General features: G+C 39.4%; 1 protein-coding gene across 1 annotated transcript in view; it reads left to right on the top strand.

Moving 5' to 3' along the window:
* Nucleotides 1-25384, top strand: part of gfra4b (GDNF family receptor alpha 4b) — a 42828-nt gene extending 17444 nt beyond the window's left edge. Inside the window, exons 2-8 of the mRNA XM_034208143.1 lie at nt 15572-15847; nt 16103-16183; nt 18150-18495; nt 19257-19366; nt 20114-20248; nt 23371-23537; nt 24137-25384. Coding sequence (XP_034064034.1) covers nt 15572-15847; nt 16103-16183; nt 18150-18495; nt 19257-19366; nt 20114-20248; nt 23371-23537; nt 24137-24280 — 1259 coding nt within the window. The 3' untranslated portion in view covers nt 24281-25384. The remainder of the gene's footprint in view (nt 1-15571; nt 15848-16102; nt 16184-18149; nt 18496-19256; nt 19367-20113; nt 20249-23370; nt 23538-24136) is intronic.
* Nucleotides 25385-25597: the final 213 nt, after the last annotated feature.

Here is a 25597-nt window from a genome sequence, read left to right as displayed (position 1 = left end):
CAGTCTTTGTTGTGCCACATTGAGACTGAACTTGACAATGCAACACCAAAATGCAAATTGGCGCACAAACGTAAAGATAGGGGACTGTCGGACATTATTGTGCTAATTTTTGTCACATACACAAATACTTGAACATAACTCTCCAGCAGATCAGCGAACTATGAAGTACTGTAAGGCAAGGCAAGGCAAGTTTATTTATATAGCACTTTTCAACACAAGGCTATGGACATGGACTACTTTTAACGCAATTCATTTGGAGGTATTTCCAATAGTTCCTCTTTCACTAAAACATAATACAACCCAATCTCTATTTGATTTCCACTTACATTTCCGATGTTATCATCAACTACAGAACAGTGTTATGATTATGACTGCAGGATGCTTCACATTCTTTACTTATGAAAGAAAAATGTATTTGGCAAATATTCCCCAAATATTTGTTGCTGATTTTAAAACATCATTTTAGCTTAGACTGCTTAAGGTTTTAGATTAAATAAAAAAACAAGACATTGCCTTGGCCTCTGGATAAATTGTTGTGGAAAAGTCTTACTATTTTTTAGGATAAGCAATAAAACGTATCAAACATTTCTGAGTTAATAATTAATAATATATTTATGGGTGAATAATTATCAATAATGGAAAGACCAGTTAGTTGCAGCCCTAATCTTCTTGCAGAAGGATAACTGAAATAACAATTAATATATGTGTAAATCATGGTTTATAAAATGTGTAAATGAAAAAAACAAACTTATTTTGACATAAAAAAAACAAACATTCTATTGCAACTGAATGTGAAAGTTATAGATTTGGCACTTTTCTTCAATCCAATCCATTTTATTTATATAGCACATTTAAAAACAACAGAGTTGAACAAAGTGCTGTACATCAACAACTGTATAAAAACATAGCATAAATAAATACATAAAAACAGACAGGACATGAAACAAATGTAATACGAGACAATGAAACCAGATCAGAAGCCACCGACTGAAAAAACTCTCCTATATGACGTAAAAACAATACAAAACACTAGTAAGGTAAAAAAAAACAAAAAAACAAAACACATTTAACAGCACAAGTGTCACCTGGTCTGTACAGTAAAAGCCAAGGAAAATAAGTGGGTTTTTAAGCGATATTTAAAAACAGGCAGAGTTGGAGCAAGTCTAACCTGGAGGGGTAATTTGTTCCATAACTTTGGAGCTGCAACAGCAAAGGCTCTGTCTCCCCGCTGCTTTAGCCTCGATTTTGGGACTACCAGAAGGAGTCTGTCAGCAGACCTCAGTGACCGTGTGGGTGTGTATGGTTTTAAAAGATCTGCCAGGTACGGTGGGGCTAAACCGTTCAGGGCCTTGTATGCGAACAGCAACATTTTAAACTGTATTCTAAAATGGACTGGTAGCCAGTGTAAAGAGGCGAGTACAGGCGTAATATGTTCACGCCTGCCTGTCCTTGTAAGGAGGCGTGCTGCAGCATTCTGGACCAGCTGTAGGCGTGACAGGGAAGCCTTGGTCACTCCAATATAAAGAGCATTGCAGTAATCCAGTTTAGTGGATATAAAACAATGTATTATCTTCTCAAAGTCATTAAAAGAAAGGAAAGGCTTGACCTTTGCTAAAAGTCTTAGCTGAAAGAAGCTGGATTTGACCACACTTTTCTTGTTTTTGTGTTCCTGTGTGAATGTATGTCCTCGCAAACATCTATTCAGCCATCTCTGTATGGATATATTCTTAGATAACAAGGATGCAGATAGCGTAAGCATCTTCAAACCTAAACCTAAAGAGCTGTTACTGAACTGCTACTGTGTCTGAATGCTTTTTTCAAGTGAAATATTTTCTATTGTCAGGTTGAGATTTGCTACAAGGAACAGTAAATTGTCTCCCTCCAATTATGTGAAGCCAGTCAAATAAGACTTTTTCAACAGTGCCTTTGTCCTGTAGTCTTTCTTAAGGCTCAACAGGAAAATATTAAGCTGTGGGTTTGTTGTCTGCTCATATATGTTTCCATGTGTTGGCTCACGGGTGGTGTTTTGCCGGACTGAATTTTGGCACTTGGCCCACTTGGCTTTAAGACTTTTTCAGGCTGCCAGTGATATATGCCTCAGGTGGGTTAGAAAGCCTTCAGAAACCACCTGAGGAGGAGCGGTTAACGCTTTTGCAGAACACAGTGGAGTTAGTTTTTCACTTCAGCTACAATAACAGAGAGAGCAAACAATGGGGTGATGATGGCTGACATTTCCAGGCAGCCTTTTTTTCAGGATAGGTTACATTTTAGTGTTTACACCAGTGAAACATCTGTTTTTTAAGTTGCCTAGAAAACGTTCTGCTTTGGCTTAATATTGGTTTTGGCAAGAGTGGCTACTTCTTATGTTTTCTTGTGAGCAAACCAGGAGCCAGGTGCATTAAACTTGGTGTTTTTTTCAAGGCTACTGATGAAGCCATATCTAGGAGCTTATATTATTTAATAGTTATCCATTTATTTTATTGTTCTTTTTTTGTTTATAGTAAATCTTCCTTTTAATTCTTATTTAAGTTGATCAAATAAGTTGTACCATGCCTCTGTTTTGTAAAGACAGCCTTTGGGCACCGGGGGAGGGGAGACCGGCTCATTATAAATATGGGAAACAGGTGGTAGTGAGCGGCGCACCCGGTAGGCTTATGGTTTTTTACCATCGGGTAAGAAGGAAGAGAAATGCTTGATGTGTTGACAATAAATTGCACTGAAACGACTTTTGCTCGGACCTTGATTTTACCCATGCGTAAGATTCGCTGACGGGTGCCTCAGCGGCACTTTGCGTTATATTTCTTTCTTATATTTTTATGATTTTGGCCGCTATAGCTACAACTGCACAAAATCTATGGATAATTCAATGAAAAACAGAAGAAAGAAGAACCATAGCTTCACAAGATCCTCTCCAGCAGCAACACATCAATCCTCTTGTGATTAGGCACAGCTGTGGCTATTCACAGCACAGAGTCTTAATATATCCCACACGCACCTGTAAATCATCAGACAGTGATCACCATCAAACAGTAAATAGTAATGAGGATGATTTGATGAGAATGATTTAGCTGAAATAGTTTACAAAGTGTTTTGACAAACACAAGGAAATAAAAGGATGTTACGATTAAAAAAGCAATAAAGTTGAGAACACAAAAGCAATTTAAAGTTTAGAAATCAGCCTTTGGCAATGATATAGTATGGGTGAAATAACCCAGGAGAATAACATTGTATATTATATTCCATCTCTTATTAATTTTCAATTTACCTGAACAGTCAGCCTTTTAAAAAAAAAAAAACACCAGTATGTATATAAACATGGAAAAGCTCTGTATATCTGAATTATACAAACATTTGCTTATTGTTACTGAAGCCATGATAGCACCATGCCTCTAATGTTGGTTGTTCGGACTGAAATATCTCAACAAACTACTTTGTATTCTCATCTCATCCTGGCAGTGATATCGCATCCTGTGACTTTATCAGCAAGAGTTTTGACAGGACTCTGGCAGTGTTGTTCAGTTAGAGGTTTATTGATGTCATTAATTATTTTATTCTCCTTTAAATACCAAACTTCTTAATATCCCAGCTCCCTGTCCACACAGGGCTCAAACTATTTGTTGAAAGGATAATACAACAAGAACACAAACAAACACAAACGTTACTAGTCAGCTTGTACTTTGAAGATCCAAACAAACTTTAATGCTATACGTGCCAGAGTTAGTTTTACAGCATCTAGCCTTTGGATCAAACTGACATTAGGTGCTTACATGAAGCAGTATTTCGAGTCATGAATAACAACCACCATCTTCCGTGAATTCAGATATAATCTTTTGTTTACAACTCGCTCCCTTCAGCGAGCATCCCCTGCATTAAAGGATCCCTTTGTGTGTTTGTGCGGGTTTTCAAACAACACAGTTAGAATGTGAAATTCAAGAATAAAAAAACACAGCAAAGCACGTTTCAAAATAAAACTTGCCTGTGTTAACACATGGTGAGAACAAGGAAACATCACGCCCCTGCCGCCAGTTAAGGAGAGTGATTAGTTATAAGAATATTTATCAATGTAAGTACCTCTGTGAAGAGACGTAAGCACATGCAGTGAAATACACAAGAGGCGACTGAGGAGTTGAAGCTGTGATAGTGAATTTATTATAATTCATTACACTGTATTCAGAGTAGCAGACATGAGTGTGCAGAAACGCTTGCTACTGGCTGAGATTATGTATATTTGTTATTTACTTAAATGCCACTTGTTTACTGCACTGCAGCATTTGTGTCCATGTTTGGAGATGGGAAAGAATGATGCGTTTAGGATCGTCTTCCTACAAACTGAAGGACCATCTCCTCTCCAAAGCTCCTCGGACGGAAGCATTGATTGAAGATAGGGTTGGTTGTGTTGGTGGAGGACGGGAGATGGCTATCAGGGAAGTCATTTGTTTATAGTCTAGACCTGATGGTATCTCAGAGACGTGAGACATCACTTAGAGAAATACAGGTTTATTGGTGCTTTAATGGACATCTACAAGCAAAATACGTGGTTGTGTTTAAGTGCATGTGACTTTGTGGTGTTCCATCCTCGTTTTTGCAACATTTTAGCTTTTTCATGTTTACCTGTTGCAGCCTATAAAGAAGTTGACTTCAGTGGCTTTACGTAGCATAACTCCCTCAGTCATAGATTAGCAAAGCATTTAATTCATGCATGTTGGGTGTTGATCAATATTAAATGACTTCTAATCATCAATCAGTCTTTCTAATATATTCCAATACTTCAGACCCTTGTTGTCTGCTATTGGCATCCCTCCATCACTGGAACATCCTCTGTTCCTAAGCTTACTAACCTCTTTTGATGGCATTTCCTGCCTTAGGTTCAAGGTTCTTTATTTTTGTCATACGAACATAGCTACAGTGTAGTTATGCCGATGAAAATCTTAGGTCACAGGCTTCTCCAACAGTGCAACACAATAACACAGATAAACAGAAAAATATAGTAAATAGTAAATACAAAAAGAAAAATAGTTTAAAAAAGTGAATGAAATAGTGCAATAAGAGTCTATATGCAAGTTATTGGAATGATATATTAGAGAAATAGATACATAATTACTAAGTAGCAGATGAATGTTATGGATGTTGTTTCAACAGTTCAGGTGTTTAACAGTCTTATTGCCTGTGGTATGAAACTGTCTCTGAGTCTGGTGGTTTTAGTCCGGATGCGGCGGTAACCCCAGCCAGACGGCAGCAGACTGAACAGTTTGTGGCTGGGGTGATGGGGGTCGTTTATAATCCGGAGGGCTTTCTTCCTGAGGTGCTGGGAGGCAGTTTTCACCCACCTCTGTAAAGCCTTACGATTGAGGGCGGTGCAGCTGCCGTACCAGGCCGTGATGCAGCCAGTCAGGATACTCTCTATGGTGCACCTGGAGAAGTTGCAGAGTATCCTGGAGTCCATGTTGAACCTCCTCAGCCTGCAGAGGAAGAAGAGCCGCTGTCGAGCTTTTTTGGTGATGGTGGTGGTGTGAAGAGTCCATGTCAGATCCTCAGTGATGTGGACACCGAGGAACCTGAAGCCTCATGCTTTTAGGTACTGCAACTTGTATTAATAGTATGCGTTTGCTGCATATCTATTAATTGCCAACAATATCCTTTAATGTGTGCATATCGGACTGAGCTTTTGTTGAGATTATTTGCAAAGAAGCAACCATTGGAAAATATTGAAAAAAGCTACAAAAATGTATATCCACCACATAATAGTTACCTAACACATTCAGATGAAAGTGTGAATGCTTCTCTTTTTAATACTTTGAAGTTGTATTACTGCACTTTTCTAGGTCTTTGTGCCATATTTGTTTGATGTCCAAAATGAATTGTGATTGGAGCTGACATTGCTTTGTTTTAAATATAGATGGATATGTTGCAGTCTCATTTGCAAAATTCAATCTACTCTGCTTTGATGTCTGAAATTGCAATACCATAAAAGTAAAATGCTGTTGTCTTATATTGAATATCAGACAGCAACTATTTATAACAGAAAATACAGGCTACGTCTCTAAAATAAGATGATTAATTCACTGGTAGAATCTATATTCACTTATGCTATAAAAAGCTGTAATTGATAAGACATACAATAGGATACATAATAACCTAATTTACTTTAACAATATAAAGAACTTTACTTTTACTCCAATGGCAATATTCTGCAATATAACACTACTTTAATGCGATAAGAAGGAGTTTAATAAAGAATAAGACCAAATGTAATATTAACTTGGATTTGTATTAAAGTGTGTCACTTATAACCCTTTACATTTAACCTCTTAAGCCCGAAGGTCCCCCCAGTGGACCCCTCCCACAGTTTTTTTTCGAGACTATGTCTCAGGGCTTCTTAACATTTATAAAACTATTAATGTTTCATACCCTTTTAAAGGTAAGAAACTCCGCTAACTGACAATAAGAACAATTTTTAGCTAAAAAAAAACACAAGAGTAATACCAAGCCTTTGAATTAGCATTGAGCGAAAAAATACTAACTAATGCTAACGCTTTTTTACACAGAACTCACGGTAGAAATGCCCTTATTACTCTCTTAACTGCACAAATAAGATATACGATTTAAAGCTGAGACTCCACAGATTCCACACATGTAATGTCATCACTGTCCGACCTCGAATTCCTGGAGCTATCAGCCAGAAAAGAGAAAGTAAACAACATCCGGTTTCAAAAATATTACAATAATTACGTCTTACCTTTTTTGATTTGTGATCAAAAGTTGTGTTCGACGGAATAAAAACGCCGCTCAAGGTTAATCCAATGTCTTTGTGTCACGTAGACATTTTTACTGATAATCCATCATCATATTTATGGCAATATACTGGGTATAAAGTTTTGCCGTCCAGGCTTGCACTTTCAGATATGCTTCGTTTGCTTCTCTATTACGTCCGCTATGGTAATGTTTACGTGGATTTGGGAACTGCCCATCGATTCTATTGGTTCTGATGGTTAAGAAAAAGGTGTAAATCACACGAATCGACCAATGGGTTCCAGAGATATGGTCCTGCGTAAAGTATAAAGAATGCCAGCCAGCGTAACAACATTACGCAGCCGACTTCATTTATTGTTTACAACGTAACGAAGCAGGAATTGCAGCAGGACCCAGAGCGCACGGAGCACAGAGCGGATAGCAGATACCAGAGCAGATTACAATATTTGCGTTGAGGACTTTTTCTGTACTTTGACTTTTGTCAAATAATGGCTCACAGGAAAGAGATGCTTACTACTTTACAGGCAATGGAAATTGTGACTAATGTTGACAGTGATGCAGATATGTTACCTGTTGATTCTGAGTCAGACGACGAGGATCTCCTGCAGCCAGAACGGAACCCGGACCGTTGTGACTCTGATGACGAAATTCCACCACGGCAAAGGTATGTATCTCTGTTTTTATCTATTACTTATTTATTTGGTGTACGATTATTCATATAGTAAATAAAAGCGTCTGCTAAATGAAATGCAATGTAATGTAAATTCACACGCAAAATGGCATGTTTGGCAGGAATTAGAGGGATTATTTACAAAAATACCAAATAGTGTTTATTGTCCGTTACATTTACTAAAAGTATAGGCCAGTGTTCGTCTATAGTCACTAAATGTATTGCATTCACACACTTAAAATGCCATGTTTACTGCCAAGGAAACAGGAATTCATCTAATCTCTTTGTTATTCCACATTTATTTTCATAGTGATGGAGATGAGGATGAAATGACTTCTGGACCCCCACCATTGTCTACTTTCACCCAGCCCACACCTGCCTCACCCTCACATTCCTCAACTTCTGCCTCACCTTTCACTAGAAAGAGATCTGCACCAATATTGGCCACTCAGCCTGCATCCAAAAAGCACTCACTTCCAAAGCTACCATCGTCTGCTTTCTACCAGCTTTCTGCAGCGTCAGACACATCTGTAAAACCCAGGAAGCGTGGCCGAGGTGGGGCTCCCACTCCTCAGCCAGGAAAAGGAAAAGCATCAGATAAATGTGTAAAACCCAGGAAGCGTGGCCGAGGTTCTTCCTCTTCCAGAACGACAGAAGAAGAACTCGGGTGGCACTGAATTTCACGCCAGCCAGAAAAAAGGCTGAAAGGGGAGATCTGCGGTGGATAAGGGAAGGCAAACTCCTGTTCATAAAGTGGATGGACAGCCGTGAAGTGACCATGTGCTCCACAGTGCATGCAGCCTTCAGTGGAAAGACTGTCAGGAGGAAAGTGAAACAGGCTGGTGTTTGGCAGACTAAGACTGTTCCCGTTCCTGACGCTGTGTTGGACTACAACCGAAGCATGGGTGGCGTGGATGTGTCTGACGCTTTGATCGGGTACTACAGCGTTCTCCACAAAACAATGAAATGGTACAAGACTTTTTTTTTCCATTTTATGGACATTGCCGTGGTGAACAGCTTCCTTCTCCACAAGGAGCTGTTCAAGATGAGGAGTGACCCCAGCAGGACAAAGCCACACACACAGAAGACTTTCAGGGAGCAGCTGGCGGCAGAGATGTTGGAATATGCTGAAGGCTCTGCACCTCCACTACCCCCACCACTCACATGCGGGCCCATGTTTTATGGGAAAGATGTCCGTATCCGGAAGAAGTGCAGGAACTGCCATGATGCTGGCAAAAAGAGAGTGAAGACACCATTGCACTGCGTGAAGTGCCAGGTCCCTCTGTGCTTGACTCCCAAAAATAATTGTTACCAGGATTGGCATGCCAAAATGTTGTAACATTGTAAATGTTTAAAATAAATCTGCTCCAGTTGGAGTCAAACTTCATTTTGTATGTTTTTTTTATTTTATTTTTACAACAGTTGTATTTGGATGGAATGAATACCTATAGTGAAAATTCAAAGTAATACAATTATTTTTACAGTAAAAAAGGTCAAATGGAACTGATGGTTCCCAAATTACCCAGAGGTGAGTCCGCCTGGACTTTATTTTTCTAAATCTCTCTAAAAAGGTCGAATTTCACTTGTTTTGCATTAATCTTGATACAGGGTATACTTATTATATGTTATAGTTTGGATTCCTAAAGCTTTTAGTCTACTAACCCATCATGCAAGGGTGGTTTTCACTATAAGTAAAGGTTTATTTTTAGGCGGACATTAGAATTTACATGTTTTTACTATGTTCCATCTGAATTTACTTTAAAAATAAAAACATCTATATTGATTCTGACACTTCTACATCCAACTCACAGATGTAACCTAGCTTTGAGAAAAATAATTATTAATTTACCCCTTTTAGAAGTGAAGATATATCATTTGTTGTGTTAGTGGCATTTTCTAACCTGAAACCTGAAAAACAGGCTCAGGGCTTAAGAGGGAATGAGTTGTAATGAGTGAATTAAAATACAAAGGCACAGTTACAAGCCTCAATGTCCTTCTGCTTTCAGTAAATTAATGTTGGCTCAAGGTAATATTTTAGAGTAGAGAAGTGTAGTTTTTGAAAAAACGAATGTGTTTTTAAAGCTTATATTGCTTAAAACATTAGAAAAACAAATGTTCAAAAGGAAATATGAACTGAAGGAAAACTAGTGTATCAAGAAATGTAAAATAAAACAAATCTGATTAAGGTCAAGGTCACTGTAACAAAAATGTTTTGCCCATAACATAATAAAATCATAAAATGTTGGTTCGGACAGAAATTGTTTAACACGTCCACTGGTTGTCAATTTAAGCTCAAAATGATTTGAACACACACAAAATGGCTTGTGTTTTCTTCCTGAACATCCTTTGTTACGTAGCCATCAATCCAATCCACTTTATTTATATAGCACATATTAAAAACAGAGGGTTTACCGAAGTGCTTCACAGCAAACATAACATTATAATAATATATAATATTACAATAATAGATAAAAGGCATACATAAGAATAGATAAAAGACACAAAGGCTATGGACATACAATAAAAGGATAAACATCGATAAAACAGAGCTCAAAAGCGAGGGAAAAGAGGTGGGTCTTCAGGCAGGACTTAAAAGTTTGGAGGGTGGGCGACAATTTGACATTGGGGGGCAGGTCGTTCCAGAGCCTGGGGGCTACCGCTGAGAAGGCTCGGTCTCCCCTGGTCTTTTTCTTGGTTTTATGGACTACTAGCAGCAGCTGATCAGCCGACCTCAAAGCCGTTGAGGGGGTGTACACCTGTAGGAGGTCAGAGACATACAGAGGGGCCAGCCCATTAAGCGATTTAAAAACAAACAATAAAATCTTAAAATGAACTCTAAAATGGACAGGAAGCCAGAATAGGTGTGATGTGCTCATGCTTGCGTGTTCCTGTAAGCAGCCGAGCCGCAGCGTTTTGTACCAGCTGCAGGCATGCCAGCGTGGTCTGGTTTAGGCCGGCATAAAGTGCATTATAGTAATCTAGACGAGTAGAAACAAACGCCATCAATGCTGGAGGATCACTTACAATTCACAAATCTTAGGATTACTGAAACAAAGGTGATAAGTCTTTAAATGCACCAACACAAAAGCATTTTGTTTCCCGGCCTCACTGCTTTGTAGGAATATATAGGAGTAAGGTAACAATCCAGATGACTTCATTAAGTTTCATTTTCCATTGTATCTCTCCTGAAGTGGACAATTAAGTTAAATTGAGGGTAACTGATCAGCTAATCTGCTTGTGATTTATGTGGCAGGGAAAGTGAGGACTTAACTGAGCCTCAGACCACATTGATTACTGACATGGTTAATTGGCTAAACCCACTGGTACATTGAGACAGGCTTATTGGAAATGTCAAATCAAGCGCCTCATTTGCATTCATGATGTATGGTGTCTATTCCAGCTTCTGCCCAGGCAGCACAAACTGCCACACATAGCAGGAAGGGCCTGGGAACTCTGCCTTGAATTTGCAACTGACCATCTGGCCGTGGTCGGAGTTTGGCTATCTTTTTCCCCCCATCATCATGCACACGTTTGAATTGGATGCACATAGGTTACATGTGCTGAATAGGCGATGAGGACTTCAAAAAATCCTCATGGGAGTGAGACCGAATTCCCCAATGGGGTTTGACTAAAGATCCAGCTTTAAAGAGACACACGCAGATGATTGAACATTTTAGATATTTTTTTGTATGTCGGTTCATTACTTTCGTGCTGTGTGTGTGTGTGTGTGGGGGGGGGGGGGTGTGTGTTTGTTTATTTCAGATCAAAACAGTAGCTGAGACAATTTCGCCAACAAAATTCTGTAAAATACCTGTGAGAGCAGATGAAAGCAGCATGAAATTGAATATTTTTTATATAAGCAGATGGGATAAAAGACATTACGAGAGAAAACAAAGGGGGTATGAATTTAAAAGTTTGAGTATTATGATTCTCCTGGCAAATGTGCTTGTTTAATCTACTTTGGAAATAAACTAGGAAAAAAAAACACATAAGGAATATTGGTCTACAATGAATCCTCTACAGCAGTGGTTCCCAACCTGGGGGGCGCCAAATATTGCAGGGGGGGCGCCAGGCCTCAGATGATTTGAGGCCAAATATCATATTTAGACTTTTTTTTTTTTTACATATAATTGTAACGCAATACATGATTGTCACTAAAAGCCTTGTCTCTACATTACAATAACATATACAAAATAATTAATTAATTTGAATAACAATTCAAGTTAGTAGCTAATAAAGGCATAAAAGACAGAAATGTATAATTCTTTCTTTAATATAAATGTTTCTTCTGCCCGTAAAGTGTCCAAACCAGGCTTTTCTGGATAAACGCATTTTTAAAACATGTCCATGCCGGTTTCAGTTGGATTATTTGTCACAGTTGCTCCGATCAGATCGATCTCCTCCATTTTGTAGATTATTTACGACTTTTGAATTCACATAAACACATCGGCAACATTTCCAACAGGAGTCATTCTCTTGGGAAAAAAGGTTGGGAACCCCTGCTCTAGAGTACCATGATCAGATCACTTCATGGTCAAGTTTATAACAGAAAAAGTCATCAGTGGCTAAAATCCGTAGAGGAGTGCTTTTCAACATTTAACAAAAAACAATCTTTTCTCAACCAAACTTTTTATTGCGCAAGCCCAACCACAGCTGTAACTCTTGATGCACTGATTTTAGTTTAAAGAGCCTTATGCACACAAACAAACAATATCTTTGAACGTAATAGAGGCAGCAATCACATTAAGACCCAACTAGATACACAGAAGGCAGAGCATTTAATTACTTCTAATTCATTACATATGAATATGCCTCCAAGTGTCAGCTCTTAGCACGATACAGTTTATAAGAACAAAGAGCCATAACACAATATAATTCGCATAGAATGCACTTCCATTTTTTCAATAACAACTACACTTCACCTACAAGTAAGTAGTGCAGGTGCAAGTTTAGGCATGACTTTATATCAGCTTTACTTTTTGTCTTCTGCCATCCGAGGTCAGCCATGCGAAAGAAAACCAACAGCTCCAATCTCACAAGCTGTTATGTTGTCAAACTGAGATAGTTCAATAAACAATAAACATGGTAATACATGGGCTCTTCACCACAGCAACGCATAAATACCGTTGATTCTTTCACTCAGTAACTATGTCTGTATTTCCTGCATGACACACACCTGTTATTCAAGTTATCTATCTGAATAGACTTGACTAATTTCAGGGGCAAACGCTAGGGCAAGGTGAGTCAGTGAATGAGAGCATGAATTGTAAAAGTGTTATGAAGCGAGAGACAGGACCCAAAAGCAGGACTCGGAGACAGTTGTCCAAAAATAGAATGTTCTTTAATAACAAAAACTAAATTGTACTTTCAAAAAATAGAAAGTAGTTAAACAGCCAAAACTAACTTGTACAGCAACACAAAAACTCACTTGGCAAAAGGTCTAAATCTCAAGGTAGGTATCAGGAGTCAAAAGGCCTAGGTGCTCACGACATGAAACATAACGAACTGACAAAGGAACAAAGAAACACCAGGGCTATATATAGGTGAGGGGGATGGGCACAGGTGAAAACAATCAGGGCAGGGCCAAGCAATCTCACGGGCGGGAAACACACAAAGGCAGGAAATGTGGGATCTGGAATGACAGGAAAGATTACTTTAAAAAATAAAAACAGGAAGTGACAAGATCAAAACTATAGTAAAAACATAACTAAACCTAACATATCTGTCGAGTCACAACAAAAAGTCTGTCACTTCAGATTTTTCACACCGTGTGAAGCTGACCGTTGAGCGGCCCGACCAAGCAAGGAGGCAGAGGCAGAGAATTCAAATATAACCCGGTGTGGGCATTTATTCATCGCTGTGGTTCCGTACAGGATACACAGCCTCAATATTGCTGCCCAGGTGAACACACCCACCAGCCTTCACCAAACAGGAAACACAGAGCCTAAATCAGCAATTAGACACAGGTGGGGGGGGGGGGGGAGGAGACAACACAGGGCACCAGGTGAACATAATCAGGAGTAACAGAAAGAACGGGAGGGGGAACACTTTTCAAAATAAAAGACATGTGCAATATACTTCGGCCCGAAGCCGTTAGTCCAGTGACGAAGTTACCTTCGTCACATTTCCTCCTTCCTCTCCCGAAAGAGAACAGTCGCTCATTCCTGCGACACTTATGGATCTTGGCCATTTTGCTCTCCTCCATGTGTCTCCACTCCGTCCGGTGTTTCTGCATCTCTTTCTTCTGGATCCTCTGTCTCTTCTTCAGACTCAGTTTCTTCCCGAGACGTTTCTTCTTTTGGCCTGACGCGAGCAGAGAGGCGTCTGCGTCTGTTGTCTCCAGCTCCTTTTCTGTCTCTGCATCGCCCCCTGCTGGTTAGTCCTCAGACTGCACCTCCTCCTGACCGTCCACCTTCTTCCCCTTTTCCCCCCTTCTTCTTTACCTCTGCTGTCGTTTCAGCTGGACTCACAAGACCCTCCTCGTCCACTGCATCCGGCTCCATTTTACTTTTCTTAACCTTCTTCAATGGAGTGGCCTGAGGCATTTGTTGCTCTGCAGCCGGCTCTGCCTTTAGTCTGTTCTCTTTTATCAGGGAAACCTGTTCCTGTATCCCTGAAAACGGCTGCTCCATGTTTCCCAAACGGCACTCCTCCCGCTTGAATCTGGCTGTCTCATACTGCATGTATGACTTCGTCTCCATCGTTTTCACCTCCTCACTTGGTCAATCCCACTTCTGACACCAAATGTGAAGCTGACCGTTGAGCGGCCCGACCAAGCAAGGAGGCAGAGGCAGATAATTCAAATATAACCCGGTGTGGGCATTTATTCATCGCTGTGGTACAGGATACACAGCCTCAATATTGCTGCCCAGGTGAACACAGTCACCAGCCACAAGGCTCTCACCCACACTACCAGCCTTCACCAAACAGGAAACACAGAGCCTAAATCAGCAATTAGACACAGGTGAGGGGGGAGCAATTAGACACAGGTGGGGGTGGGGGGGGGGAGACAACACAGGGCACCAGGTGAACATAATCAGGAGTAACAGAAAGAACGGGAGGGGGAACACTTTTCAAAATAAAAGACATGTGCAATATACAAGGCCCGAAGCCGTTAGTCCAGTGACGAAGTTACCTTCGTCACACACAGTAACTGCATAATACAAACATTTTCAGTGTGCATTAATACTAGTTTTCGTAAAAAAAACTCTCAGTGACGTTAGAGGGAATATAGCAAGTGATTCAGCCTTCAGGCCAAATAATGAGAGAATGGATAGCTACAAATCATGTTATTCATGGTAATGCACTCAAGCAAAGTTATAATCATCTCAATAGAGGTAATGTGAAAAGAGACCGAGATATAAAGCACATGTTTTCCTAGTTTTAATGCTTTAATAAAGAAATCTAAAATCTTGATAGAAATGTTAATGTGTGTTAATGCCAAATCTGTGAGGAAATAATGTGCCAGAGGCAGAGCTGTCTTCTGTATACTATGATCTGTTTTTGGATGCGAAGAGAGAAGACACACATGTTCACAAATATAGGCCATTACCAATTGTTAGCTGACACTGGTTGGTTGGAAAACATATCGTCCGGTCTTAGTCTATTAATCAAATGGGTTCGTGGTTTGATTACCAGTTCTTCTTGTCAACACTAAGTTTCATTGATAAAATTAAACCCTTAATTGCTTACCAATGGTCAAGACAGCACATTGCAATGTAGTAGTGTGTTTGAATGGTGTTTGAATGGTTAAATGTAAATGCAGCAATTTAAAATTCATCGCTATCTTGGTTTAGCATGCTCTTAACACAAAGCAGAGTTGATGCTGATAGAAATAGTGTTCGTTTGGCAGGCCATTGTTCATAAAGCAAAGAATTGGAGACATTTCAACTTTGACCTGATGAAAAACGGGGATCACCAAAGTCATGAGGATTCATTCTCTAGAGATCATTAATGTCCGAGTCACAAAAGCAATGAGATGCATCAAAAACATTTATTAAAATGTCACTGAAGATAATCCAACCTGAGCATTCTCACATTTTCAGATTTAGAGTCACTGATTTAACTTAATGCTCACATACCTCACATAAAATTGAGATTTCCCCCCCAATACCTCTGCTCTTTGTTGTGATCTGATTTTCTCTCTCACAGCTCTGTTAGAGGTCATTCTTGCTGGCAGAGACTGCTTGGTGGCTGGAGACTCGTGCTCGAGTGATGAGACTTGCAGTCCACGTCTGCGGACTCTGCGTCAGTGCGTGGCGGGGAATGGCAGCATGAAGCTGGGCCCCGGGGCCAGGAGCCAGTGTGCCAACGCAGTGTCGGCGCTGCTGTCCAGCCCCTTAAATGGCTGCCAGTGCAAACGAGGCATGAAGAAGGAGAAGAACTGCCTGAGCATCTACTGGAGCCTTCATCAGTCCTTCATACATGGTCAGTGTCTAGAGGATAGCAGTGGTCCTTTAAAAGTGTAAAAATCAGACCTTTGTTTAGTTCTCATTTGGTAGCTGAAGAACCACAGGTCATTACAAACTGTACCGATGACTAAATATTAGACTGTGTACAAATGATCATTTAGGCGATTGGAGTCTTAGTGGCAACATGATAACATGTGATAATTATAGTATACAACCTAATTAATTGACAAGATTCATGTAAATGTTTTACCTGTTTCTATTTTGCTTTCAGGGCTCAACCTGGTGGAGAGTTATCCCTATGAGACCGTGCACAGAGATTACGACTATGTCCGCTTGGCCTCTATTACAGCTGGCAAGTTCACTGACCTTCATGAAGTTTCACCTTATTTGATACAATTTTAACCTTTGAAGATGCAGTGTTCTTGCACAAATACATGACTCGACTGAATTTACCTCTGGAAGCATGCCTGGGGCAATTAGAGGTCCCTTCTGTTCTTAAGACACAGTTACACAAGAAATGCTATTCATCCTCAGACAACTGCCGCATCCAGAAGGGTGTTGTTGTCTTTGGATTAATTTGCCAGATTGACGTGAAATAACAACGAATGGCTGCCAATGCTGTCCATATGAAGTCAATATTATACTTAGGAATTCAATTATATAAAAATCTAATTTAGCAATGCCACTCTTAAAATGTAATAAAACAAGCCCAAACTCTGAAAGGCAGGTTAATTCTGTGAATACAAAACATTAGAACAAACTATTAAAAAACAACAGAATAAACTAGCTATGCCTCATTAACACGTTCATCGCCTGAAATGTTTACTAAAGGCTACACATTTAAGTAGAAGGTAGAAGTCGGAAAACATTGGCCGAAGTTAAATGAGAGTAAAAGGTGTGTTAATGCGTGTATTCTTTTTGTGGTAATTGTAGGCCAATCTGGTCCTGTTGGATGTTAACTTATCTACAGTGACACTCCTTGTTTTACCTCTAGCCATAGTTGAATACAAACAATGTCCAGAGAATTATTCTGCCTAAAGCTACCATCCACCCCAAGAAAGTTCATGTTTTTCATCATGTTTACTGCCAGAAAAGGGGTTTATACTGTATATTTATCAAACTACAAATCCGACAAGAATACCTGAAGAACTGATGACTAATCCCTGAAGCTCAAATAGCTCAATGAGGTCGGCTCGTTGCTCATTTCCCAGGCAGGATGTATACAAAAGGATCCATTCAGAAGTTGTCATGAGGAGCAGGGTTCACTCTCACACCAAACATGACCCGTCACAAAGTCAGGCTTGCTATATTTACTGATGCAATAAAGGACAGGAAGCTGTTTGGATGTTTCTCGCAGATCACAAAACGCTAGCATTACTCGAGTTACACTTGATCTCAGGTGGGAAGATACTCAGATATCAACAGTTTTAGGCATGTTCCTGAATCTTATTTAGATCAGTTTAGTATTTAAAGACATTTGTTTGCTTTTTATGTCTTCATTTGATAGCAATATTGGAGAAAACAAAACCTAAATTGGGGAAACAAAGCAGGGGAATGACATAAAGCAAACGGGCCGAACCAGGACATTTACAGATAAGAGGACAGCAGAGAGAAATTAGCAAAGTAGCTGACTATAATGCAAACTATACTTTTAAAATATGGCATATACAGTAGGCCTAGTATTTTGGTGCACTATGCCTGCTTTTATGATTATTTTAATCAGGATGATGGAGAGGCATAAACCTTGTTCTTGTACTAGCAAAGAAGCTAGCTGGATTATATATTTATTTTTATATATTTTTATTCAGATCTTTCATTTTATTACATAACAGTACAAACGAATTTGCACCCAATCCCTACCCAGAACAGCGAGGGTGATGCAACCAATAGCAAAAAAAATACATACATAAAAGAAAAGAAAGAAATGGTCACTAGTGCACGGTAATAACATCAGTAACAACTGTCTAGCTGGATTATATTTGAGTCATTATTCTCAATGCAATTCAAGAAATTGTTCTGTTTTCATAACGTAAGAATGACATACCAGACTCCTCTCCTAAAACTCGTTTTGTTATTCTGGTCCTCGGGAAATGAGCCACATTGCTTATTCACAGACACTTCCACCTTGCTGCGGATCTTAAATTCCAAACGACCCATCTCAACTTTTGAAAGATTACATCTCAGCATGTTGAATGAATACATCAGTGCAAACTACAGGTCTCACACGCTGTTTATATACCAATAAAACATTTTTGCTCAGTAGGATTTATATTTCCACTGATATCTACACTTTTCTTTGACCTTACTTCTATCCATAGACTCAGACGTTGGCATGACAACTGTGAATCGCTGCCTGGACGCAGCCAAGGCTTGCAATGTGGACGACGTGTGCCAGAAGCTTCGCACAGAGTATGTGTCGGCTTGTATCAAACCCACTGCCAAGTCGGGATTGTGCAACCGGCCTAAATGCAATAAGGCTCTGCGCCGGTTCTTCGACCGAGTCCCCGCCGACTACACACACGAACTGCTCTTCTGCCCCTGTACGGACACAGCATGCGCGGAGCGGCGGAGGCAGACTATTGTTCCCAGTTGCTCTTATGAAAGCGCAGAAAAACCCAACTGCATTACACAGATAAAGATCTGCAACACTGACTACGTGTGCAGGTTTGGAGATAAATGGATAATTGACTCCCATTCATTTTTATGTCTTTCTCTCAGGTCTATAATCTCAGGTCTATAACAGATATTAAAGTTATTTCTCACCTGGTCTCATATGGATACGATAAGATATTGCCGTAATATGATAAAATTCCCCAGTTTCGTTTTGCTTTAATGAACTAACTATTTTCTCAATGTATCCCAAATCATCAAATACAATGTTTAATCATTCCAGGTTTCTTCAAGTACTCCTTGGATATAGATTTGAAATATACTCACACCACATATTTGGGCTAGTGCTGTTCAGTATTATGTCTCTTTGAAACCAAATAAACAGCCATTTAATCAACACAATGGCCTGCTGTTTTACCCTAAAGCTTTCTACCTCCATTGGTTAGAACACCCCAGAGAGCCGGTTGGAATAACACATTAAATATTTAGCACAGATAAAGAGCCAGATGGATCTGAGTTATCGCTCATTGCTATCTCTGGTCATGGCCATTATTTTTCACAGCCCCATTACACTCAGAGGGCTTTGCTAATGATCCCCGGTCTGGGGGATGAAATATATTACTCTTTCTATCACTTTACACATTACAGTCCAATGCTTTCAGTCTACAGCACGTCCAACAATATTTCCTTATGTCAGAGGGGCGAACGTAATTAAATGAAAGTTGTAGTACAAAAATGGACTAAACCAGCAAAGTTTTAACATAAAATCATACAGAGAGATGATCTTGCTAACCAGTGTTTCGTTTCTTCTCTAGGTCTCGCCTGGCACAGTTCCAGTACGATTGCGAACCCTCCGAAATATCTGCCAATGGCTGCAAGCAAGGGAACTACGGAGCCTGTCTTCTCGCCTACACAGGGCTCATAGGTAGGTGCACACCTGAGAGGTGAGAAAAACACATACAGAAAAGAGAAGATTAATTTAAATTAACAGGTGGAGAGACGTGCAGCATATGGCATATGCTGGGTTAGAGAAGCAAGCTTAAAATTGTGCAAGAGGCAGAAAAGAAATAGATAATTAATAAATACTGAACAGGTCAGGAGTGAGTGGGAGAACTAAATAATATTTCTAATTAAAAACCAGAAGACAAACGTTCAACACAGTTTAAGATACAAAAGCATTCATATTAGACTGACTAACAGAGGCTCTTTCTTTACACAGTGTGTTTTAAAACAAACCGTAAAAGAAAATAGGAGCAGCGACTTATTTTCCGCAGAAACTGGAGAGAGGAGATAACCTAATGCATTTCAAGAACCTCAAATGTTGCCCCTCAGCACAGACACACACTTTGCATTCTTATTCCTGTCTTGTATTTATTGAAGCACTTGGAATCCAAATTCCACTATGTTGAAGGAAAACAGCGAGAGAAAAACATTATTAATGCCGGAGACTTCCATGACCTAAACATTTATCAGTCTCTCTCTATAACATCATACAAGTCAATGCACAGCCAGTCTAAGCAAACGATACTAGAATGTTATCATCACTGTGTATCAGGTCAGCGTAAAGGAAACGCAGCGTCCATTACTACAGATGATAATGCACACGGTGTAACAACTCAAAGGGAGGATGAATATTTAATATTGATTGATGTGCGGTGCGTTTTCTCTGCAGGAAGCACAATAACTCCCAACTATATCGACAACTCAACTTCCAGCGTGGCTCCATGGTGCTCCTGCTCGGTCAGCTGGAGCCAGAGAGAAGACTGTGATCACTTCCTGGGATCCTTCACCACCAACATCTGTCTCCGTGAGTGTCTCTGACCCTTTCCACAATGTTTGAATGTACCAACCTTTAATAATAATAATAATAATAATAATAGATGAAATTTGTATAGTGCCTTTCAAGGGACCCAAGGCCGCTTTGCATGGTGAACAAACAAACAAAGAAAGAAAAGGGACAAATAATTTACATTCAAAAGTACCAACATAAGTTTTTGTGGTTAGGGGATTTGTTTGTAAAGCTATTGGGGAGGAATACAAAATGTACTTTTAGTTGCAATTTAAGGGTAAAAGCTGTGGTTAGTTTTTAAAGATACATTTTGTATTTTTTTTTTTTACTGCAGGAAAATAATGAAACTTCATAGAATTTTGTGTTTTTTTGTTTCTTATCATCGTATTGAATTGGGTTTTTAAAAAATAATAATCAATGAGTGTCAATGGTATTGGTATCCACTTTTAAAGTTCTTGTACAACTGACATCCCCAGTTTATACATGCAAGGTTTTGTCTCAAACAGGGGCGCTGCGCCCTCTTACTTTCAGCACCCTCATACCAAAATGCAGATTTTCCACGTAGAATTTTAAAGTGATGCCAGAAAACAATATTTCTGTTCTTCAGAAACTGTAGACAGATTTGTATTTACAGAGCTCCGACCTTGCATGCATCATCACAAAAGTAAGCATATGGGAACTTTAAATTGAAGTGTGCGTATAACAAGAGGATAAACGGGTATAAAGAAAACCCCATCACTGTCAAAAAAATACATTTCATAACGACCTCAGGTGCTTGTATGGTTTCATATTAATTCCCCTCACTGCTGGTACAGAGTAATTGCATTATGATATGAAATATACAAACTGTGTTTTCTAATCAGAATAATTTGAACTGATAACCTGCAACAGGAGGCATTTAAACAGACTTCAAAATTCAAGTAAATGAGTTTTGGGTGTGAAGAAAGTGACAGGACAGAGCAGATGGGATTAAGAGAGACATATTGTTTCCCAGCATGCTCCAACAGCAGCAGCAGAGTGAAATGTATTTAAATCAGATATTATGTTATTTAAAAAAAATATGAAATGTGCTTTTTCTCACTCTCTCTCTCTCTTGTGTGTGTTTTCTCTCTTGTGTGTGCGTGTTTTTATCCCATTTACTTCTCTCACTCCATCGTCTCTTGTTATAAATCATCGACTTCATGCTGTTTCCTTGGTAATTCCACCTGGTTGTTCAGACAGTCACTTCTTACTGAATAATAAGTAGCTGGGCTGTGAGTGTTGTATAATTGGATATTTATTGAAACTCCTCCAAACACCTAATGTACTTTCTTTCCTTTTTGTTTTAACATATGACGGAGAAAACGTTAATCAGAGATGTGCTAATTATTATTGACACTAATTTCCCTGTGTTTGGACCAAACATTCATACCAAGTATTTAGTGACGCGTTTCCAGAGCTACTAATTAATATAATATTGCTTGTAAATACATGTATAGCGTTTTATACTTGTGCACTAACTGGTCGCTGACTCTTAATGTTAATAAACATGATAATAATGCTCAAGAAGACAATGTTAACACCATATTTATGTATGTCAGTGGTGAACCGTTAACTAGCGGGCCTTCTAGAATACCCTGGAACCGAGGGAAACTCTGAAAGAATACGCCCATTGGCTACAAATCAATATATGATTGGTTGATCAAACTGTCAGTCCAAACGTACGCTCTCATTCAGTGTAACGGCCAGGGCATTCGATCTCATTTATTCATTTTATTTATATAATTAAATCGATTTTTTTTGTTTGTTTTATCTGTGTTCCAGGTTATTCTCTGAATACCTTGAAGGCCCTGACGGTTCACCACTGTTGTGTACACCATGCTAGTCTGGTGTTAGAGCATAATACCTTTTGCTAATTAGCACTGAAAATAGTGTACAACTGAGGCGAATGCGTATGACACTGGATTTTCAAGTATTCGGACATCAGCAAAAGTAAAATACACATATGACTTGGCAATGGCACTGGATGAAATGTCAAAAGATCTTGAAAGCCATACAAAAATAGACTATTGGGGAAACAGTAATGTCTTAACAAAATGTCATGGCAATCCATCCAACAGTTGTTGAGACATTTGAGTCAAAAATACAAACTGAGGGAGGGTCTACAAAAAAAAGTCAGCAGAAATGTCAGAACTGTTGCTTGAATACATGGCAATGTGTCTATAACATGCAACCAGTGGGTTTTCAGATATTTCAGTATACTGAGCAGACAGACCAACTAAACAAAAGGCAAATACAGAAAGCAATTGAGGGTATAATTAAAACAAGGTGTGCATTCATTGGGACTTAATCTTTATTCAGTTTCATATCTAAAGAACTATAGTTTGAATTTAAAGTTTGCTGCTGATACTTGACTATCCATCATATAAGGAAAATGTTTTGAAACCTGAATGATGAAGAAAGCTGCAAAGATTTGGATGGTGCAACATGTAACACATTAGAAATAGCAGTCTTAAACAAACTATAAGACTACTTTTTTTTAAATTTAAATCAGTTGAGCTGATGAGATAATTGTATAATATGGTACTACATCAGCCTTAATGAAGAAGGCCTACATTGGTGTCTTGTAATTATTAGTGTCTTCTGTTCTTCTACCATGTTACCCAATGCTAATAGTCTTCTTTCCATTTCTCCTATGACCTCTGCTCTGGAGTATGAATAATTAACGGTCCTTATTATTGACCTTAGCAACATATATATATATCACTGAACCTGTACGAGTATCTTAGCTCGGTGTGAGCGGCGAGGTGAATCTTTGGCCAGTTTCTCCTCGGGCCCAAAGCCTACAAAGGATACAGAGAGAGTCTCAGAGTTGTTTGGCCAGTGCAAACGCTCTACGAGTTAATGAGGTTGATGTGGAGAGGCAGGTGCAGTTTGGATACTTGAAGAGAATACTGAGTATTTTCTGTTTTCCCTCACTCTCTCTTGCCTCTGCTGACTAAACTAGGTCTGGCTCAGCAAATCATGAAAAATGTACGACTGAGAAGCGGAGGCCTCCAATGTGAAAGCATAGGACATGACTGGAACTCTGAGCATATTGAAACAACGCTGCTGAAATATAACAACTGTTTGTCTTTTGATTTCCATATCTAATATTTCAGAAAATGCTCTTATGACGTTTGGAAGTGAATCAAACCAGCAGCCAACTGTCAGCCAGGCCAGCATGCCGAGCCCTGGGTCCAGCAGCAGAGAAACCAGGAGCACCACTTCTCCACAAGAAACCATTGAAACTATGAGGAACATTCTGGATACAATAATACCAACACAGGTGTGCAATGTTATTGTCATTTTAAATATAACATTTTAAATGATTTTGATGGCATACACTTATGTTTAGAGAAAGACTAGGGAAGCACATTTTGAGCAATTTTCTTAAACTGATCAATCAATTATCAGTTAATCATTAATACATTAAAATGTAGAATCATTATACCCCTAGTGCGCATCCACACACCATCTTTAAACGCTCTGGTAAGGAAAAACAGAGGGCCTACCTTCATTGCTGACGATGAATGGTTCCTCGGTTCACTTTTATTCATAGAAATTACCTACATAAATATTCAGTGAAGCATTGAGGTTTTCTCCATGGCACTTTACATATCGCCTATGTACATAATGCAAGCTGCACAAACAGAAAGAAATGATTCTTCAAGGTCCAATGTGTAGTAAGCTGCGTGCCAAGACACGGCAGGAATTTATGACTATTTAATCCTGACCTTCAGAGCTAAACACAAATTATCACCCTTCTGCTTTTACACGATGATTAATGATGAGAAACCAAAGGGCTGTTTATAACACACAGATCATCAGGATTGGACCATTCAGAAAAAGAGTGGCCATATTAACTGATCTATGTGTCTCTTCCAGGCCCTGGGAAATGAGCTGCTAGTGGGTCAGTCCACCCTGCCATCCAACAGCTTCCCAATCTCTGCTTCACCTCCCAGCTTAATGCTCCAAGCTGCCCTCTGCCTTCTGCTGTTGCTCTTTCATCTGCTCAACAATGGACACTAAAGGCTGCAGGGGAGCGTGCTGAGGACCCTCCTAGTATCAAGCAGATGGGAGGACCACAGCAGCTCAAAGGAAAATGGACCGTGCGGCGTTACTCCTCCCTCTAAATTTGTACAGCAATTCTGTTTTTCTATTTTTGTGTCCGAGTGGTCCAGTTCCACCTGCCAGTGTGCTCTCAGACTGTGGGAGACCTCTGCAGACTGAAGCCAGTCTGTACATTTGTACATTGCCGTTGCGATCAAATCAAGCTGAAATGAATTGTCACGTATGTGGACTTACGCAACTCTCAGCTATCGAGCTGTATCAATTTTCAAGAGTTATTATGAAAATATACTGCAGATATGTATGATACAAAGATATGAAGTATAAAAGTACCTGTGAAGATTTGTGTTATCAACAGAAGCTCTTATTTGAAATATTGTAAGGGGAACTGGTTGGAGTAAACCGGTAAGCTTTGTGCCTGCTCAGTTTTCAGCAGACAAAGTCATTGGAAAGCTGCTGGAAGATACCACTCTCCTCAATGGACAGAAAGAGAACCATTATTTCTGATCAATACTGCGATAGTGGGGAGGCAGAGGGACAGAATAACTCAATTTTACTCAGACAACAGGAAGAAGAAATGCCATGTTTCTTACATGTCCAGCAGCACTATCTAGAACAAAAACTACCAGAGTACACAAGATAAACCTTGGCATAATAATCGTCCTATCAATCGAAACTGCTGCCCTATGGACAAACTATCTCACAACATCTGATGTGATATTGCTAAAGCTACAGTATCTGTTAAACAGTCCTTGGTCTCTATCGGCAAAGACAAGCTCTTGGACTTGATGCAGTAACTCTTTACATGTAGCTGCTATACTATGTGTTTGTGAGCGTAATACCCTTTTATTTCTCATTGTGTCCGTGAACATTGCTCTACTGGGCTATGAGTGTTTGTGCCAGAAAGGAAAGTAAATGGTTGGACTTACTGAGCGTTGCCAACTCCAGTACGGAGACCGTGTGAGAAAAGACAGTGATGAATGATTCAGTATTTTCTGTTCAAGGAACGTGACAGTGAATTCTGAACAGCAGCAGAGGTGCTGCAAATAAAAAGATCTCAGATAATTATGTTTACAAATTAGCATCATTTCACTTTTTGACTAATGACAAATGCTTTTTTTGATGCTGTTGAATTAAGTTTTCTGGGGATACAGAGGCAACACAACTGGAAGACATTGTTTACCTAAACTACCACTCCTCAGATGACTTTCGCAGCACTCTAGGGCACATTATTGGAAATGGGATTTAACAGGATTTAAAGCATTATCCAGTACTATT

The sequence above is a fragment of the Gymnodraco acuticeps genome, unplaced genomic scaffold, assembly GCF_902827175.1.
Source record: "Gymnodraco acuticeps unplaced genomic scaffold, fGymAcu1.1, whole genome shotgun sequence".
In the NCBI taxonomy this organism is placed as follows: Eukaryota; Metazoa; Chordata; class Actinopteri; order Perciformes; family Bathydraconidae; genus Gymnodraco; species Gymnodraco acuticeps.
This window is presented reverse-complemented; position numbering and strand designations above follow the sequence as displayed.